This window comes from Mauremys mutica, chromosome 4 (assembly GCF_020497125.1).
Source record: "Mauremys mutica isolate MM-2020 ecotype Southern chromosome 4, ASM2049712v1, whole genome shotgun sequence".
Lineage (NCBI taxonomy): Eukaryota > Metazoa > Chordata > Testudines > Geoemydidae > Mauremys > Mauremys mutica.
Window position 1 is genome coordinate 94,638,397 of NC_059075.1, and position 21,215 is coordinate 94,659,611.

The following is a 21,215-nucleotide window of genomic DNA, read 5'->3' on the forward strand; positions in this document are numbered from 1 at the left end:
GAGGCCAATAACACATATCAGTTCTCTCTAATAAAATGGGAATGCTCAAGAAGTAGCTTTCTGTAAGCTGGACTCCACAGTGATGAATTTTAAATTCCTTAAGGGTTAGCTTGGAAACACCATTAATCTTTTGTTCCCAATGGTAAGGAGTGCTTAACACTGTATAATGCTTTCGTGGAAGAATTAATTCTTGAAACAGTGGATATATTGGGATTATTTCCAAAAACAATATGCCAGTAATGTATGCACTATTAATATAGTGCACACTTGATAATCTTACTTTACAGAAATGAAAGTATAATGACATACAGTAGTTGTGTGTAATTCCTTTTATGTTGATGACTTTAAGGCAGTGTCAATACTTCTCCCTTTTCTATAAACGGTTCTTAAAGTGTGGAAGTGAATGGAAGTGGAGAACTGCAAACAATCTTGCAGTGCTCCCAGAAGAACCTGAGCTGTTGTGCTCCCAAATTCCTATGATAAGTGATAAAATGTTGCAACAATCTAAGTGATTTATTGAATCCTCGTGCCCCAGAATCCCAATGTTGTGTCACATGTTCTGGTACCAACTGTGATGGCATATAAAGATTTCAGATCCTGTAATCGTAAACTGATGCTCTTTGGCTGATAATAAAAGCACTTCTCCTACGATAAAGAACAGTTTCACCATGCGTATAAAACACTTAAGGGAGAAGGATCAGTTTTAATTTTACAAGAGATTAGGTGGCAAAGCTGGATTTTCATTACAGTATAAAGTCTGTGGTCTTGAACTGGATTATGGGAGTGCAGGGACAAATGTAAAATTGCAAACCCCAGGCAGATAATGCAGCTGATGTTTTCAGATTCTCAGAAAATCAGAATCAGTCCCTTAACAGCAATCTCCTGTAGCATTTAACTTGTACAGCTGCGAGTGCCAGGTGATAGCTGGAAGGAGAAAAACCACTTAGTTCAAATTGAAACGAATGTTACCACAATCCAGGTGTATGTACTGTACTTTCCTAGCAGTGAAAAGACTCGTTAAGTGCCAAGCAGTGCCAAGACGGGCCCTGGGCATTGGCTGGGTAGCAGCAAAATGAAGGAGCGAATCAATGGAGCCAAGAAACACAGCAGCCTGTTCTCAGTTGTACCGTAGGCACAGTTAAAATGTTTTCTTTTTGCCTTTTACTGATAGGAAAGATATTATCAGTTGTAGCAATATTCCCTATAATAAGCACAGGGAATAACTCCCCAAACCAGTAGAATCTTACCTACTGATGGAAGGGCAAAAAAGTAATTTCACTGTGCCCTTTGCACACTCAGGAAATTGTTGATAGGAAACAATTTCACAACCAGCAGACATTCAGTCTATATGGACTAAGAAGTTGAATAAGATCTGGCAGATATATATATATAACACTACAGTGGTGGTGAAAATGGTGGTACGCGGTGTTTCAGTCTGCCATTTGAAATTATGGAAACATTCTAAGGGACCTTGCTACCTAAAGACAAAAGAGAGCCCATCAAGATATACGGCTGTGGATGTTTCTCACACAGCACTAGTTTGTGGAGACTGCCGCCTCTTTCAAGCCATTTTACAGAAGGCTAGCCCTGTGACTCAACCCATCATCAGTTAGGAAAGACGACATGGTCTCCCCAATTAAACCTTCCATTACAAACTGAGGAAGCTGGGAGTGCTCCCATCTAGGATAAGGTCAAAAGATACTTATCTATAGTATGAACTCTGTTCAGTTCCCATGAGGTGAGGGAGGAAGTTCTCCCACAGAATTTTACGATTGCTTCCAAAATCATCACTCTTCCCCATTTCCCTTTTGCTTTTTAGTATCCCTTCCTCTGACCTAAGTAGAACCCATATTTCTGCAATAAAAGTGTGATCCCCATTGTTGCATATGGGAGTGTGTGTGCGCACTGATAAGTGGTCAGCTGATGACATAAACAATGTTGATGTTTTCCACTATCTTTGGGGTGAGAGTTCTCTGAAACTGTTAGACCTTCACTGGTCTAATTAATTTAGTGAAGGATGTGAGAGGAAGCAGAATGGACAACCCTCTCCCATTTGTTGGCCGGAAAGGATAGGGAGCGGGGAAATAAAATATTAGATTTTCCAAATACCAGCACATCTGTCATATCCAGCCATCCAGTTCAGAGCAAAGAATTTCAGCAAATGTTCATGCTGTCTAGGAGCGTATAAGTTCCTCTAGCTCTGCCTTGCTTAGTTTCAGATCATGTGCTTTTAGGTCTGTCTAACTGGCTACTCTTCTCCCTCATCCTAACCGAACGTGAGAGATGGGCTAGGGGAGAAACCTGTTGCTGCTTGTTTCATTCCATCCAGGTGAACAGAAAGAAGAGCAATGTATCCAGCAACTCCTCACAAATCCTCAGGTAGCTCTAAAAATCTAAAAATAGATTGGATTCGGATTACAATCCTATTTGAGATTCAAATAATATCCGCAAATACCTCAGAAATAATATGCTATGTGCCCATTGCCACACAATTGTTGAGGAATGGAAGTAGTGACCCCAATGAGACCCAGAAAAGTGATAGAGGTGGGAATTACATATTTTTCTCATTAGCATTGACCCCACACTAGACTGATCCTGAAAAAAGCAGGTAGGGGAATGAGTGTTCTCTTTCTTCAATCTGGATGCAAATGACAAATCACAGGTTCTCAGATTGTGGTCCATGGACTGCTAGTAGTCAGTGGAAAACTTGTTGGTCACACACTACTGGCTCCACTTCTTTGTTCTCCGCTGCCAAATTGCAACAGAAGACAGAATACATTACACATGTCCTTAATATTACTTTTTCCATGCATGCAATTGCCGTAGTTGCCACAGGGAATGTATTCAATTCCCTGTGGAATTGGAGATGGTTCATGTGATTGTGAATGGGAGGGGAGGAGAACTGTGGCACAAGCTCCCTGTTAAGGTTTGGGCGCCTTGCCAAAAAAAGTTTGAGACTCGCTGATCTAAATGCCTGTGAGCTTTATTATTCTTTCAATTATTGTGCTTCAATGTACTAACCAACTTATCAAGCTTGACAAAGATTCCTGAAGCTGAAATTTAGCATGCACAAGGAAACCATAGATTGGCCCATATTGAATTTTATTATTTTCCATATGTCCTTGCTTAAAGGGCATTACTTTTGCAGGCTGTGGAGCATTCAGCTATGAGAGTTAATACAGGAAACCTGAATTCTGGCTTTCCTTCTGTGTGGGACAATAAGCTGTGTTCTGAATCCAGTCTCCTATGAAAATAAAATGAGACTTGGCACAAAGCTTGAAAAATCCATGCATACCCAGCCCAAGAGCTTCTCCTACCTCCAATCTGAGAAATTCATAAAATTAAAGTAGCTAATGGTGGTGGTCTGATTTATTTCTCCTTTTTCCTCTTACAGCTCAATCTCTGTACTTCTTAGTGATTGATTCTGATATTCTTATAAAATGAATACTTCTAGAGCATGTCCTGAAATTTTTGTGACACTCTTGCCATATAACATTTAAGCTTCTTGGAAGAGGAATGGCTAATGACTAGATTACATAAATGATACTGAGAGCACAGCAAGTGCTTCCAATACATAACAGCATTTTATCCAAGCTAGAAGAGAGCATAATATGACAGAGAGAATCTAAGACACCGAAGATGTTTAAGACATTGAAGCAGATGCTGGGATAAACCTCTGTGTGAAAACTTTTACTTTAATTGGGAAAACAATTTGTAGATATTACACAGAGCATGCTGGGTTAAGCAAAATGTTTACATTTATACATAATGCATTCTTAAAACAGACAGGCACTGAAGTGCTGCCACAATTCTGAAAATTGGTTTCAGACTATGCCCACACTTACAGCTGTGTGTAGAGTACATATGCTGCACAACCCCCTAGCACCGGCATAAACAGCCGTATAGATGGTGAGGCACTGCTTAGGTGGGCAGAACCTTATGATTTGTACCCTAAACAGCTCTTTACACACCCAAGCAGTGCCTTCTCTCTCTATACTGCTATTTTTAACAGTGTGGTGTCCCACTGCCAGAGCCTTTCCCGATGGACTGTGGCAGCAGGAAGACACCAGAGAGAGGCTCCAGCCTCTGATGGGGGAAGCAGCAGGGAAAGATCCTCTCCTTGCTGTCAGAGACTTTCCCCACCACAAGGATCTGCCGGAGCTTGTCCCTACCACAGGGAAAGGCATCAACAGCAGGGAAAGGCTCTGGCAAGGGGAAGGCAGCAGGGAAAGGCATAATTTCTATTTTCACAGTGGAAAATCAAACATTTTGGCTAAAACTGAAATTTTCCCAAAGAAAATTTTGATTTTGCGGAAAAGGCATTTGCCATCAGAAAATAATTTTTACAGAAAATTCCTGACTAGCTCTATAATTAACACGTTTAGTTTATAAACTGCAGACTTAATTTGTCAAAGATTTACTCATCACACATGTTTACTTTTGGTCTCTCAGGTTTGGTCCTCAGACTTAATATTTTTGTTGTCACTGTAATGAGTCTTGCTGGTCCGGGCTTTTAGGCATGTAATTATAAGAGCCTGCTATTTACTCATCGCTAATGGCGCTATGTCTTTTAACCAAGTACTTTAAGATCTTGTGATTTTAGTGTCAAAAGTCCCACATTCAGTCCCTGCTGGTGTCTATCTGCATTGTCTTAGAGGAAATTAAGTAATCTACCTTTACAACTGCAGAAAGTACTCCAACCATTCACAGATGGCCTTGGGCTATATTACATTGTTTTAATCTTGTCTTTGTTCACCACAAATATTGCCCAAGTCTTAAACAACTGCTACATGTCAGTCTACTACTTTTATTTAACAGGTCATCTTGTTTGCACTTATCTGACAAGTACAGACAATATTGCTCACTCATGCTAACCTGTTAGCAAAGCTGATATTTTCCTGCTCACATGAAAATGATTCACTGGCTTTTATGGATATTGAATAATGCACTTGCAATTGGGGATGCTTCACAAGCATACAACAAGGCAGACAACATGGGTGCAGCAAAGTATCTCAGTTATCTGTGATTTGATGCTGATCTAATTCTTTTAGACAGCTGACTCTTCAGGTACAACTTTGAACCCTGTTTATGTTTCATGAGAAGTTAGTTATGGCAAAAAATGTGATATTCATTTAATTCATTGTGCCTGTACAATCTTTCCCCTAAACGTAAGCAGCCACAGACCTGTTTCTGAAAAACAATGTATCGAAAGGGGAAAGCCAGCAGTAAATAGTATATCATACAAAATTCATCTTCTTTTTCATCACAAACACAATCTCACTTTTTTGGTAGAAGCTTCTCCTGCACAGGTCTTGAAATCTAGAACCACCTTTCTGTTTCTCTCCCCGTCAGTAGCCCTCTTTTCTCCCTTAAATCTTGCCTGTCCTGTTGAAATTAAACTAAATGGAGGTTTGAAAAATTGCTAGAGAACCTACCTACTTCTCAAGATTCCTGTACAAACTTTTAAAAGAACCATTATCTTTATCATCGCTGACCTTATAGTCAAAGACAGAACGTTATCAGCAACTAAGCAAGCTAAGTACATTTTCTAACAACAACAAAATTGCATCATATTTTATTTTCCCAGGTTTGAGCCCAACTGCACAGCCAAAGAAGATTAGTTCCCAGGGATGCTTGTAATATTGAAAGCATTGATGTGGCTTGTCTTCTTGCAAAACTCAGTCAGACATTCTAGAGAGGAATTCTATATTCTGGGAAGCTGAGTGAGCCACAATACTTCTAGCAAAAATGCACAACATGATCAAATATGAAATCTTCTGAAAACTAAACAGAATATTATTCACCACTCTAAAGGCTAATCTAAAATTAAACTGTAAATTCCAAGGGAGAAATTCACCCCCATGCAGAAGTGGCCAGCAAAAAGACTGTGCATTGCTTTTGGTTCCTCACAACAGGGTTTAGGCAGGACTAGTGGTGCATATGCCTTGTGCTGGCTCCCTGTGACCCTAGGTGAATTTGCAGTGAGGATTACAATTTCAGGCTTGGAATTAATGATCTGGAGGATGGCATGGACTGCACTCTCAGCAAGTTTGCAGATGACACTAAACTGGGAGGAGTGGTAGAAACGCTGGAGGGTAGGGATAGGATACAGAGGGACCTAGACAAATTGGAGGATTGGGCCAAAAGAAACCTGATGAGGTTCAACAAGGACAAGTGCAGAGTCCTGCACTTAGGACAGAAGTTCACTCTTACAGACTAGGGACCAGTTCTGCAGAAAAGGACCTAGGGGTTACAGTGGACGAGAAGCTGGATATGAATCAACACTGTGCCCTTGTTGCCAAGAAGGCTAACAGCATTTTGGTCTGTATAAGTAGGGGCATTGCCAGCAGATCGAGGGACATGATCATTCCCCTCTATTTGACATTGTTGAGGCCTCATCTGGAGTAATGTGTCCACTTTTGGGCCCCACACTACAAGAAGGATGTGGAAAAATTGGCAAGAGTCCATCGGAGAGCAACAAAAATGATTAGGGGGCTGGAGCACATGTCTTATGAGGAGAGGCTGAGGGAACTGGGATTGTTTAGTCTGCAGAAGAGAAGAATGAGGAGGGATTTGATAGCTGCTTTCAACTACCTGAAAGGGAGTTCCAAAGAGGATGGATCTAGACTGTTTTCAGTGGTACCTGATGACAGAACAAGGAGTAATGGTTTCAAGTTGCAGTGAGGGAGGTTTAGGTTGGATATTAGGAAAAACTTTTTCACTAGGAAGGTGGTGAAGCACTGGAATGGGTTACCTAGGGAGGTGGTGGAATCTCCTTCCTTAGAGGTTTTTAAGGTCAGGCTTGACAAAGCCCTGGCTGGGATGATTTAGTTGGGAATTGGTCCTGCTTTGAGCAGGGGGTTGGACTAGATAACCTTCTGAGGTCCCTTCCAACCCTGATATTCTATGATTCTGTGATTGAAAACACAGTGAATTTATAAAAATTTAAGTGTTTGAGTCAGTTGGACCTGAACAAAAAATGAATTGTTTCAGGGTATGAACTATACAGGATGTACAATAAGCTGGAAGAATGCTAAGTTCCTCCTTCCTCGCCTCCCTCCTCACCTGGCTATGGCAAATCCGGCTCCAGGTAGAGCAGTGGGCCTGTGGTGATGCTCCCAGAGTACTCCATGTGCTGTACACTGATAGCAGGGGATTTCCCCCATCATGTTGTTATGGGTATGGGTCATGGGGACCTGTTGGGAAAGGTTGTCCATCAGAACCCTGTATCCCATAATGATGGGGGGAAGGAAGTATTTCTAATGTTAGGGGCAGTTAGGTCAAAGGTCCCAGGTTCTAAGGGATCCTGTAATATCAAAAGCAGAATAGCTAGCAGTATGTTGGAAGTCATGCAGCCTCGCTGGCCAAGTGGACATCCCTGCTGGACATATAAGGACATCTTTTGGGTGCTTATTGGAATTCTTTATTTCCATTATAACTCTGTAAAAAATCATAAATAAAATATTTTCTCTAAAAACACCTGGACAGACCCATGAACCTCATCAAAAGGATTAATTTAACATGGACCTATGCACTTTTGACAACTGTTGTGGAGTTTGTTTTTTGTTTTGTTTTGTTTTTAAAGAAGGGTTGAAAATAGACCATTGATGGGGGTGTATAGGGAAGGTAATGTTCACAGAGATGTTTTCAAAGATAAATTGAAAAAATAAGAAAAGGGGGGAGCAGATGTTAAATCTCCTCTCCCCTAAGACCATCTAGAAAACCTTATATATTAACAGTTCTGTGAGATCTGGAGCACTCTGCTTTCCCTTTGAAACCATGGAAGTCAAGGATGCACAGCACTGTGCAACTCTGCCCCTAAGTAGCCATGTTTGAAAATGAAACCCATTGTGACGTGGATCTAGTTAAGATAATCACTGCCAGGTTTACCTACAGTACAGTAGTGCCTAGAGACCCCAACTGAGATCAGGGCCATATTGAACAAGGGGCCATACATACATATAAAAACATAAGAATGACCATACTGGTTCAGACCAATTGTCCATCTAGCCCAGTATCCTGTCCCAACAGTGGCCAGTGCCAGGTGCTTCAGAGGGAACGAACAGAACAGGTAATCATCAAGTGATCCATCCCCTGTCGCCATTCCCAGCTTCTGGCAAACAGAGGCTAGGAACACTTCAGAGCATGGTTTTGCATCCCTGCCCATCCTGAGTAATAGCTATTGATGGACCTATCCTCCATGAACTAATCTAGTTCTTTTTTGAACCCTGTTATAGCCTTGGCCTCCACAACACCCTCTGGCAAAGAGTTCCACAGGTTGACTGTGCATTGTGTGAAGAAATACTTCCTTTTGTTTGTTTTAAACCTGCTGCCTACTAATTTCATTTGGTGACCCCTAGTTCTTGCCTTATTAGAAAAAATAAATAACACTTCCTTATTTACTTTCTCCACACCAATCATGATAGTCATTATGGACCTCTATCATATTCTCCCCATAGTCATCTCTTTTCCAAGCTGAAACATCCCAATCTTAGTAATCGCCTCATATAGAAGCTGTTCCATACCCTAATCATTTTTGTTGCCCGTTTCTGTATCTTTTCCAATTCCAATATATGACTTACGAGGAGAGGCTGAGGGAACTGGGGTTATTTAGTCTGCAGAAGAGACGAGTGAGGGGGGATTTAATAGCAGCCTTCAACTACCTGAAGGGGCATTCCAAAGAGGATGGAGCTAGGCTGTTCTCAGTGGTGGCAGATGACAGAACAAGAAGCAATGGTTTCAAGTTGCAGTGGGGGAGGTCTAGGTTGGATATTAGGAAACACTATTTCACTAGGAGGGTGGTGAGGCACTGGAATGGGTTACCTAGGAGATGGGAATCTCCTTTCTTAGAGGTTTTTAAGGTCTGGCTTGACAAAGCCGTGGCTGGGATGATTTAGTTGGTGTTGGTCCTGCTTTGAGCAGGGAGATTGGACTAGATGACCTCCTGAGGTCTCTTCCAACCCTAATATTCTATTATTCTAGTCTGTTTTATTATCTCCTAATGATTCCCAACATTGTTAGCTTTTTTGACTGCTGTTGTACATTGAGTGGATGTTTTCAGAGAACTATTCACAATGACTCCAAGATCTCTTTGAGTGGTAAGAGCTAATTTAGATCCCATCAGATTTATATTTTAATGTACAGTTGGGATTACGTTTTCCAATGTGCATTACTTTGCATTATCAACATTGAATTTCATCTGCCATTTTGTTGCCCAGTCACCCAGTTTTGGGAGATCCCTTTGTAACTCCTCGCGGTCTGCTTTGGACTTAACTATCTTGAGTAGTTTTGTATCATCTGCAAATTTTGCCACCTCACTGTTTACCCATTTTTCCAAATCATAGTAAAAGACACTTCAGCCCACAGGAGCTTACAACTGAAATAGAAAAAAGAAAGGGTGAGAGAGAGAGGAAATATTAGAATCCCCGTTTTACATATCGGAGGAGAGGCAGAAGGGACAGATCTTCTGACTTTGCAAATTGGCAGAGCTATGTTGAAATCAATGGAGATACACTTATTTGCACACATCGGAGGTCTGGACTTAGTGACTTGTCCATAGTACCATCCTTTCCTGTTATTGCCTAGTGCGGTATCTGCTATCATAGCAATTTGCCGCATGTTCTTCAAAAATTACTAATATGTAGAGTTGCTCCTGCACCATTGAAGGCAAAGGGAGTTTTGTAGTTGACTTTCAGTTGAAGCAGAATTAGGCAGTATTTCAGTAGATTGTGCTGTTGTATACAGATTGTTCATTTGCATACATTTCACAGCTTTCCACTGTCTTCCTTTCAGTATCACTGCAGACATTGTTGCACTATTGATTGTTATTAAGCCCCATAATTGCATGGTCACCGACAATGACATTTAATACTATGTTCTAATTTGACATTTGCTTTTTTCCTATCTGCTCTGCACAGTGAGTTTACTTTAGAAATCTAATTAAGCAGCTGCAGTAGTTCCTGATAAGTTGCTAGCTGAACAAGGTAATAGTAACCCATTAACAAGGAATTCATTTTTCCCCTTGCATTGTTTTTATAGTAATTATGTTGCTTAAAAATGCATCTACTGAGCTGTAGCCTATAAAATACAAGGTAGCTTTTTGTGGTCTACTTCAACAGAAAAAACAAAGCAAAGGACTTGAAGTAGGTTCTGTAGAGTCTTACATGTTGGAAGAATATTATGTAAGGATTTATTTCTCAGCAGGGTTTTTAAAGCCTGAGCTTATATTGTATATGGTTAAACTTTAAATTTTCTCCATTATAAGCACTATAAGATATTTTTAATAAATTCGTAATAATAAAAGAGAAAATGTCATATTTTCCTGTAGCCTTTTCATGGGGACTTAGTTGCAAAGTAAGCTATACCCTGGAATTACTTTAAAAATGTAAAGTGGATCCTTAAATGGCTTTCCTGCATGAGCTATGATTAATACGAAGTCTTATTGACTAAGGATGTCAAAGTAGCACAATTCAGTATGCTTCTGTGCATAGTCTTCATGGTTCTTAGTTTTTATCATTTCCACCGATGGGTCCAAGATACAAAGTTTGGTTCTTGAAGTGAATATTTAACATTCCAAAGTTTGCAGATGTTCAAAGCCAGAGGTTCAGTTAGACTCACCTGTTCGTTTTCTATAGGATTTGCTGCTTTTCTTCAGAAAGTTGCTGCTGATCACTGTGGAGGCTGGATTCTTTCATATTTTTGGTCTAATAATAAACATTTATTTTCAGGAGTTCACTACCAGGATGTTTACAAATTTGCATGTTAGCACAAATATTTGCATTGCACTTATGAATTTCCAACCTATCTGTGATATTTTCAGTGGAAGCTTGCATGACAAATGGACAGCAGAAAGAAATGCCTGCCACGTAATACCTTACCTTAGGCTCACTAATGGCTGATGGTACACTGAATTCCAGTTCAGGCCACAATCGGTATTCCACTGAATTTAGAAAAGTGTTAGTAGGCACAAAGGCCAGGAGTGACATGAAGTTCTACTGGATGTCATTCTTGATCTCTGGGTCAATTCAGAAGTATTGGTCCCTAGAACTAAGAAGTTATCTAAAATTCTGCTGCACTTAAACTGCTTATGGCATACCAGATTGCTCTTGGCAGGATCATATTTAGTATAATATGTGTATTTATTTTGCATTATTGCAACTCCCCTGGTTCTATATTACTTTTCATTATGTTTCACTATTGCTTGACATATTCATTTCAGTGATTTGTTTAAATTCTTAGTATATCATTATCTTCAGTCTCAGGTGAATCATCTTTCTTCTGCTAACAATGAAACCTATCAAGAACGACTGGCACGATTAGAGGGTGATAAAGAATCCCTCATATTGCAGGTATGTATAGTAGCGTACTATCAACACATTTTGGTATTCAATCGATAAAAGTTAGAGGGAGTCCTGAAAGAGACATGAAGCCAAACACCTTGGTTTTGTTAGATCAATAAGAATATGTTACGGGCAGAAACATTTACTGGCTATGGAATATAAAATTGTCATTGGAAGTGAGGAAGGCTTGCAGCTAACCAGGCTGGCCACCAACATGATTGATATTTGCATGTAACACAGAGATAGGAGAGAAGAGAATGACTAAGCAAGAAGAAAAATCAAATCATAAATAGTGGACATGTCAGTTGACTTTATTCACAGCATTCTGTAAAATCCACAGAAAGTACACTGTAGAGTGACCAGATGTGGCGGGTCAAAGAGATTGCTCTGAGTTTGTGAGATTGTCCCAGTTGGTTCTATGGAGAACATGGTTCTGTGCGAATTTCTATAATTGGCGGGCAACTAGATGTTTGGCTCTTGTGCCCAATTCTCTCCCATCTTCCTGAACTTCCACTTCCTCTGTCGTGATCCCACCTGTCACAAACACTCACTCTCTTTCTTCTTCAGTGCCAGACCCTCCCCCTCTCCCCGCTGGTATAAATCCTCGGAAGTCAGTGGAGTTATTCTGATATACAGCAGCTGAGGATCTGACCCTCAGGATTTATGACTGAGTATGAGGATCCAGTTGCCCCACTCTCTTTTTTTCTGTTATAGTTGTTCTTCCATGCATGAGAATATATGATGTGATCCGAGAAGTCCCATAGTTTGTTGCTCAGCAGCATACTCTGAATTCAAAGGTGAGGTGATAGATCCAGTGGTCCTGTGGTTGTAGGGGAAATGTGAGGAACTTGAAACAGGAGAAATGAGGGAACTGGAAAGTTGAAATCAAGGGAAAGTTACAGAGGGAAGGAAGAGATTCCCTCCATAGTGGCATGGTTCCTTCACGCATGCTCCTTCCACTCTCCAGGTGACACGAGACTTTCCAGCTGTCAAATTCTTCTCTACCCCATGACTCGAACCAGAGCCACACATCAATATCACTGTATTCCCATTGCCCAGTCCCTCTTCAGAAATGTGTTTAAAATCTGGCTTTCCCAAATCTTGTTTCTCTGTCAAGAAGCAGCGAGAGCAGTAGGTTCTGTGATCATTCCTTGCCTTTGGATTGTAGCTGAGCTGTTTTACTTCCTTAAAATCTATGGGGATGGAAGAATTTGGCAATAAATCCAGCGGAAAATAAGTCTGAAACCAGTTCAGTTTCTTTCAGGTTTCCTGCTTCCCAGTTTATAAGCCTTTTTCAAAAGCAGGGCCTCTGTCCCACGTGAATAAGTTTTATTCTTGGGAAAATAAAACTATGCACAAGGTAAAATCAAGCTCCTTGAGTCTTTCTGAATATTTTTCCCCTTTCCTTTACTAGGTTGCACAGTGTCTGTTCCTAAAGCCCAAAGCAGAAGTCTCTCTAGATACGCAATCTTTATCTATCCTTTTCCCTCTGCAAGTGACTCCTAGTCCACGTATCCATAATACATGTGGGTTTATATTCTGTTATCTCAGTAATGAGCTTCTGTGAACGTGTTTTCAGTTTCATGTGTTTCTGTTCACACTTGCTTTAATTAACTGTGTAATGTTTTCATTACCAATATAAAATAAGCAGTAAACCTCTCAAGAGACATACTCTTTTGGCTTGGTTTGAATTCTTAATTCCTGTCTAATTAGAACTGCTATCGGCAAAAACCTTAACAGTAAAACTTCTGTTTGAAACTTGGTTTAAAACCATACATGTTTAGTTCTAAGCATGGCTGAGACACCTACTTTGGGTCTGTCTACAAAGGAATTTAATAAAATTGCTTCAAAAATTTGTTCTGAATGCTCCCGAAAGCCGGGTCAAAGTTGGTTATTCAACATATTAATCTCACTCACTTTCCCACCCCACCTCATATTGTTACCTGTTTGTAGCACTCACAAGGTCCCATCCAAGACTAGTGCCCCATTGTAAAAGACCATTGCTGCCCTAAAGCGCTCACAGTCTAAATCAGTGGTGTCCAAACTCCTTAGCTTGAGTCACAGAGGCGCCTGCCCCCACTCCACCCCTGCCCCCAAGGCCCCACCCCCACCCTGCCTCTTCCCACCCCTGTTCAACCCTGCCCCACCTCTTCCAGCCCCATTCCGCCCTCTCCCCTGAGCGCGCCCCACCCTCACTCCTTCCCCTCCCACCCAGCGCCTCCTGCACACGTGGAACCGCTGATCAGGGTGGGCAAGAAGTGCTGGGAGTGAGGGGAAGGTGCTGATCGGCAGGGCTGCTGGCAGGCAGGAAGCGCTGGGGGAGGAGGAGGAGCTGATCAGTGGGACTTTTTTCCCCATGGGTGCTCCAGCAAGAGGGCAAGGTGAGATGAGGGAGTGACTGGTGCACACTGCTCTCCTGCTATCCCCAGATGGTGTATGTTTGCTTTGGGACCATAGTCCATTGGCACAAGGTTAAGTAGCCTCTAGGCTGCTTAGAACATTCCTGGTCCACACAGAGCAGCTGGAGATGAAGCAGTGGGAAAGGCAGTGCCCCCTACCTCTATCCTGTAGTGAGTGAGCTGACTCAAACACCTCCGCTTTAAACCTTTCAAAGTTAAATTCTCTCCCAAGCCTCACCACTGACCAGTGCGTCTCAGTTTTGCCAAATGTGCTCTATAGGTTAGAGATGCCACATCAGCCTGCTGTAGCCCCGAGACAGGTTATGGGAGTTCATGCAAGTGCCTTTTTTCTCCTGTATTGCCTAGTTTTTCAAAGTTCTACCCTTTGGGATCTCAAACAATAAACATGTGCAAAACCAAGGAAGTGAGTTAAAAGAAAAGGACTTTCTCTATAGGCTTTAGTGGGTTTTGACGAGTGAGACGTGTGGTGTATGCGGGAACATTGCTCTATGTACAGCTCAGTGATTCCTAGAGGGGCTGGCAGATGTGACCTAACAGAGACGAAACTATGTCGTTTTAAGCTACTAATGTGCCTCTTAGCTTAGCTATTGGAACATTCAGCACATACTTCTAAAGCTACCGGAATTTTATTAAATGCCTATGCAGGTCACCTTTTCCTTGGGGCTTACAGTGCTTACCCAGTTACTCCATAACCTTTTAAACAGAACTTGCATTCTCTCTTATAGTGACAGCTGCAGGGAGCAAACTAAAAAGGAGGATTCTATACATTGGCCCTTTTTCTCCCTGTCCCCTTACCTCCACTCGCCACCTCCTTTCTCATGTGTTCCTTTCCCTGCCATCTTCATTTCATGGAAAAAATGGACAACCTAATTAAGTATTTAAGCAGCGGCAGCTTTCCCTATAGAACCCATGTCTCTTGCAGGGGGTGCTTTTCATGCTGCTCAGATGTGTCTGTGTTTGTTGCTCCTTGGGTCACCAATTCTTTCCTTAAAATCCAGCCTACCTATTTATCTGTGTTCATCTGGACTCTCCCCTGGAGCCAAAGACTATAAAGGAAGTAACAGAAAATACCCCTTTTCCTTTCTCTCCCTTACCCTTTTGTCTCCCCTCCCTCCCGCCAAATCTCTTCATAGGTAAGGAAAGGTGGACTATCAAACTGCTCCCTCTGCAACAAATTCAATTGATCATCCTTTCCTTTGGGTTAGCAGGTGGGTTCAAAAGCCTGCAAATATCTAAGCAGTGCCACTTCTTTAGTGCCTCTTCTTAAAGGGCTCTCTGACAAGCAGACCTTTTTTAAAGTAGGTCGGTCTTGCTGGCCCAATTGAAGGTTTTGGAGATCCTCCTCAAGGACAGCGGCTTATCTAGTTGTTGTTATGCTGGAGCTGGGCATGACAGCAAAGGAAAGGTTGTGTTTAACAGGAGTTTAGAAGCCTGAAGTTACATCCTGTCTAAAGTAATAGCCAGGCCTGAATAAATTCTCAGAATGAAGGCTGAGGTGTTTGTAGCAAACTAGAGCTCCAGGGCTGAAGGATTTATTAGCCCAGGGTAGGGAAAGAGAGTCAGACTCTTGCTTATGATAGCTGATACATATTGAACCACTTGACTCTATATGGCGAGGCGAGGCTACATAATTAGGGATACAGATTCAGAAATCCTGATGTGAAACTATGTTTTAGCATAAAATTATTTCAGAAGATTTTTAACTGCATTTCTGGCATGACACCCAAGCATTTGGTAGCTCTGCAACACATTCCCGCAGCTCAGAAAATACGTCATTCAGCAAGCTTGGCTGCAGATGCTCCTCTTGTCTGCCAGGGGCTACTGTGGTGCCTGCTCTACAGCAGCCAGGCAGCCTTTCCCCATGCTGGATCTGAACGGGAAAGGAGCATCTAGCAGTGGTGGCACTGTGGGGACAGAAGGTTGGGGGGGGCAGTACTGGCCCCTCCATGCCCCCAACTACACTGAGTTTTGTGCAACTCCCTGTGCTATCCCTGCCGTGGCTTGGGGCAGGGTATGTTTACCATAAGTGGTTACATGCAAATTAATTGAAAATGTGGAAAGTTACTTATTAAATTACTTGTTTTAAACACCGTGCTTCAAACTGCACAAAACTTGGCCACTCTGCACTTCATTTCTAAAGTGTTTAAATATCAGCATTGTTATGGATGTGAGAAGGCCTGAAATTTAACTTCCAAAGATACAGTGCGCGTCTTTCACACTGCATTGTTCTATGAAATCTCATTCATTCCTTTATAGCCATTTTTAGAAAGAAAGAAAGAACTTAAACAAAAATGAACTCATCACACAAATTTCAGTTTGATTTTAATTATATTACTGCCAAGAAATTAGAAGTTAAATCTGCAATTTCATCTGTGTGGTTTGTTTTTGGGGGGATTGTTGTGCATAAATTATAAGCTCTTTAGGAACTGTCGTTTTTGTTCTCTGTTTGTACAGCACATAGCACAATGGGGTCCTGGTCCATGACTGGGTCTCTTAGGGTTACCCAAATGCTTATAAATAATAACAACAATGAACTAATATATGATTATGCAGAATGGACTGCATCACCTAGGCCTACCGGGTGGATTTTAAAATCTCTGTAACGTTATGCTGAATACATTTTTTGAGTTTTAATAAGTTTCTGAGTTAAGCTATTGGGCTTTTCTTATTACAGTTTACTCTTTTGTAAACCAGTTTGTACCACCATTCTTACAGTTCCTTAAGAGTATTACTAATTGTTTCCTTCACAGCGATTCATCCCTTGTATTTCAGTTCGTTTGCATTCATGTTTTGGCTTGTAAAGCTTGGAAATTTTTGTGGGGTAGAGCTTTGTCAAGGCTAAAACATGCCTTTTACGTATTACATTCTTTTATAGCTTCAGAAAGCTTTATTGATAGGTAAGTTGTTCTCAGGTTCTTGTAAGTAGTACTTTAATTGGTTAGTTTCCTGAAGAACAGTTTTATTGTTTATTCACTTCAAGGAGTGAAGTGCTAACAGAAGCTGAAATAACAATGCATGTTCTGATGCCACTTAAAACATTAAGAGTATTCAATGCTATTTTTTTTAAAAGAGAGTGTTTACTGTACACATTGGTGTATGATTTACTTCAGGCTGCTTATACATAGTCTTCCAGAGATGTTTTGTCTTTATTTTTTTTAATTTTAAAACAAGTACAAGAAAGATGTCTGATGTTTTTAAAGCAAAGATATTGTGAGACAGGCTATGAGGTAAGATTCAAAATTTTTGTTTGTTTTGCTAGAGGAAGATGATATGATACTCAGGAATGTGAAACTTTTAAGGACTTTCAGTGACAGACTGGATATAAAAATACATTGTGTGCTGGACTGTTTGGTTAATAAGGTTAGCTGACATTTATTTACAGTAAGTTCAAAAGTGTTCTCCTTGCCTTGTTCTCGAATTACAGGTGAGTGTCCTCACGGATCAGGTGGAGGCCCAAGGAGAGAAAATCCGGGACCTAGAAGTCTGTCTTGAGGGGCATCAGTTAAAACTTAATGCTACTGAAGAAATGCTTCAACAGGTAAAGTCTAGTGTGGGAGGATTCTTATGCAATCTCTTTCAAGATGGAGGAACATGTATTCATGCTTCTGAATCTGTTATGCCCTGAGTAAATGGACATAGAACAGTTTTGTCCCCTTTTATTGTGTCTGTTGCCTTGAATGATATTTTCATACTACGTTTGTTTGCTTTCCTGGTGTACATGGATTTTACTGGTCTGTTGTATAACACTGTAAGCAGTAGGCATGTAAAATGAAGCCACTGTATAGTACTCAGAATAGTCAAACAAATTAAGCTGGAGGAGGGCTGGAGAGATGGTTGAATAACTTGTTAGACAAGTTAAATATAATAACAAAATACCAGTTTCTGTAGGGCTTAATTCTATAATGTGTACTGCTTTAAACTGTGTCCTGCTTTCATGTGGTTGGGTTTGAAGTTGAGTTTTAAACTCATTTGAGGTTGAAATGAATTAGGCTAAAATGTTCTTTATTCATTTTTAAGAGCTTTCTTTTTCTCTTCTCAAAGAGAGCTACTATATAAAGCTGTTTTTCCCTTACTTCTAGCCATGTGCTTGCAAAACCACATTTCACTTTCAGTTTGCTGTTCAACTTAACTCATCCATGCCATTTCACAGCAGGGGATGAGGGAGTAGAATACACCATAAAGTAAATACAGTTAAGCATTTCATACAGCCGTGACAGTTTCGGAGTGACAAAGATTATGAAGAAGTTGCTCTCTGCAGTTTTCCATGCCTACCAAGGAGAGGTACTGGAAATGCTGAGTGTCTGCAGGTAATTTAGATTATTGATATTCAGGAAAAGAGTAGAGAATTTAAATAGATCTTAAAATCAAGGCTGTAGATTTCTAGGACAAAATTATTGGTAAGCTTATTTGCTTTGATCTTATCCAAGTGTTATATACACTTAGTTTTAGATAATACAAAATAGGTATGACTTTAAATTATTACTGCGTTGTCTTCATTTATATAGACATTCTCCATGTTTATGGTAATAGCGTTTCTGGTACACAAATATTAGGTAAACAGTGGCACTCTGCATATAGTAAAGTTGGTTCATGTCTCTCTTTAAAATCATAATTTTCATATGCACATCTTAGCCAACATGATTTCTTGGTAATATTAATGGTCCCAAACTTTTTAAGCTGGGAGAAGTTGGATTCACCCATATAAACCTAGCTGAATTTTGAAAAATGCCAATTTTAACACCTATGATTTTCTATTCAGAAGGTGAATCTCTGGAAAAGAATGGCAGCTATTAAGAATGTGCAGGGGCGGCTCTACAAATTCGGCCGCCCCAAGCAGTCATGCCCAGGAGGCGCCCCCGAGCCGCGGGAGCAGCGGACCTCCCGCGGGCATGACTGCGGAGGGTCCGCTGGTCGCGCGGCTCGGCTGGACCTCCCGCAGCTGCGGGCGGTTCGCAGGTCCGGCGGCTCTGCTGGAGCTGCCGCAGTCATGCCTGCGGGAGGTCCAGCCGAGCCGCGGAACCAGCAAACCGTCCGCAGTCATGCCTGCGGGAGGTCCACTGGAGCCGCCGGCAGAGCGTCCCCTCCGCAGTCATGCCTGCGGCAGGTCCGCTGCTCCCGGGGCTCCGGTGGACCTCCCGCAGGCATGACTGCGGCAGGTCCGCCGGCCCAGCCTGCCGCCCCCCCGGGAAAGGGCCGCCCCAGGCGGGTGCTTGCCCCGCTGGGCTCTGGAGCCGGCCCTGAGAATGTGAAACATCAGAAATAGAATACAAGCATTCCTAGTCCGATCAGAGAGGATTTTTTTTCTAGATCAGTGGGGGTGGAGTCCAGGTGCTGGGGGAGTGGGGCTTGGTGGGACCGGGGGTCCGAGTGCAGCTGGTTGGGACTCAGTGGGGTGGGGGTCCAAGTGTGGTGGAGTGGTGCAGGAGGGATGGGGCTCAGTGGGGTGGAGGTTCAAGTGCGAGGTGCTCGGGGGTGGGGGTCTGGATGCATGGAGGTTGGGCAGATGGGGGGGCAGCTCTCCATACAGTGATCCCTCCGCCATTGGCTGGGGAGCAATGGGGGCAGCCAAGGAAGGTTCCTGTGGGTGGGTCTCACCCAGTCCCTGCCCCAGGAGTGGCCTGTGCAGGGGAAGAGGAAGTCTCTCTGCAGCTGGTGCCCAGCGCACAGCAGGCTCCACTGGCCAAGGTTGTTCCCAGTCCTGCTCATCCCTGGCTCCAGGATCACTTCAGTAGTGAGCAAGAGAGACAAAATCTTGCACGCATGCCCAGTCGCACCCCCGGAGGTGGTAATTTATGACTGCGTGCTGGAACAGGGGTGCTGGAACAATTTTTATAGTGGGAGTGCTGAGAGCCATTGAACCAAGCTGTAAAGCCTGTAAATAATGGAATCCACTTGAAGCCAGAGGATGTGGCAGCACTCCTAGTTCCAGCACTTATGCTTCTTGCCTGCTCCTGATTCCCAAACCAGACACACCTGCTCAGGACCACTGTCTGGGAGGGGCATGTGATTCAGTTATTCCACAGGGAAAGAGTAAAATCTGCCAGGGACATTAGTTCTGCCCTTGCGCAGTGGTGCAGAATTCCCCCAAGAGTAAACATTATAGCTATTTAACTCTTGCGTAAGCTGAAGCACAGAGACTTTTAGACCCTGATTCTGCAATGAGTTACATATCAGTGGACCCTATCATCTTCACAGGGCTAACTGCAGGATCGGGCCCCAAGGGATTTAGCCAGGATCATACCACAAAGCAGGGAGAGAGACAGGAACAGATCGCAGGAGACCTGACTCCTAAGTCTATTGCATGCGGTATTTGCTTCGTTTAAATTAAACCTACACATTCTATACATGGTCTGCGTTTTTGTTACCACTTCTATTGTTTTTGGGTGGGAGCGTACAGTAAGGATAGTCATAAACTGGTGATTTATTTATTATTTTTTCAAACAGCGTGTAGGATAGGAGTCTCTTTATGAATTAAACATTACGAAATTTTATCTTCAGTTTAATTTTCCAGACACTGACTTGTTAATTTAGGTCCCAGCTGTGCAAAGATTTATATATGTGCTAAATTTGTACTATGCAAGTTTTAGATTTTCAAAAGTATCTAAGGGAGGTAATAGTACAACTCCCCTTGCCATTCAGCGATACTTGTGTTGTTATCTCCCTTAGGTGTATTTGAAAATACCAGCCTTAATTTATAGTTGTATTGCTCAGCTACTGAATGTTGAACTGCATTGACTCTATCTTAGTGAATGTCAGTTCACTTTCTCTGCCTTTCTTGTGTTAAATAGTAAATGAAAAGGAAAAGATTATTCCCCATGCTTGGAAAAACTTAACGTGTATTAATAGAACCAATCTAAGCCAAAATGCAACGTGGATCAGCATGTTCACTGTTCTGAAAATAACAATAATGTATGTTGTTCCAGAATGCGTTCTGGCTTTTTAATTTTATTTTCTAACAGATAATACAATTTGAGTTTCTCCCAAAGTTACTTGTGCTCCAAAAGTGCTACACTTAGATGTTGTTATCTATTTTTTTATTGAGCTTGCTTAGGTATGGTTTAATGAAGTTCCTTTAGTAAGATATCTGATTATATCACTGCAGCATCAGTATGTAATGCTACCCTAAAAAATACATACCAGCTGAACCTAGACTTGCAGAGACTCGCCCACGATGTAAGGGTGGGGCCATTGGCTTGGATCCTTTTGACTTATGATTTATGAGTGGTTATTTTGAACTCTGCTTTATAGCTACAGTGCAAACACTTTACAAACAGTGGTTTAAAAATAAGCTACTCTTTGTGTATTAGTAGTATGCAAAATTTCCTTCCATTTCTTGTAGAGGATGACAAAGCAGAGTGTAGTGAAACAGCTCAGGTGCTGGAGAGTAGTCTTACATGCAACTGTGTCAAGATCAACTTCTTATGTTTTCTTGAAGAAACTTGTAACGGTGGTTCTG

At 41.8% G+C, this 21,215-nt stretch overlaps 1 protein-coding gene across 12 annotated transcripts in view; it reads left to right on the forward strand.

Moving 5' to 3' along the window:
* The window catches only part of PPFIBP2 (PPFIA binding protein 2), a 202,817-nt gene that overhangs the window by 111,199 nt on the left and 70,403 nt on the right, over window positions 1–21,215 (forward strand). For all 12 annotated transcript variants that reach the window (XM_045016715.1, XM_045016719.1, XM_045016721.1 and 9 more), the window contains 2 exons: window positions 11,256–11,348; window positions 17,184–17,297. In XM_045016715.1, the coding sequence (XP_044872650.1) occupies window positions 11,256–11,348; window positions 17,184–17,297 (207 nt within the window). The remainder of the gene's footprint in view (window positions 1–11,255; window positions 11,349–17,183; window positions 17,298–21,215) is intronic.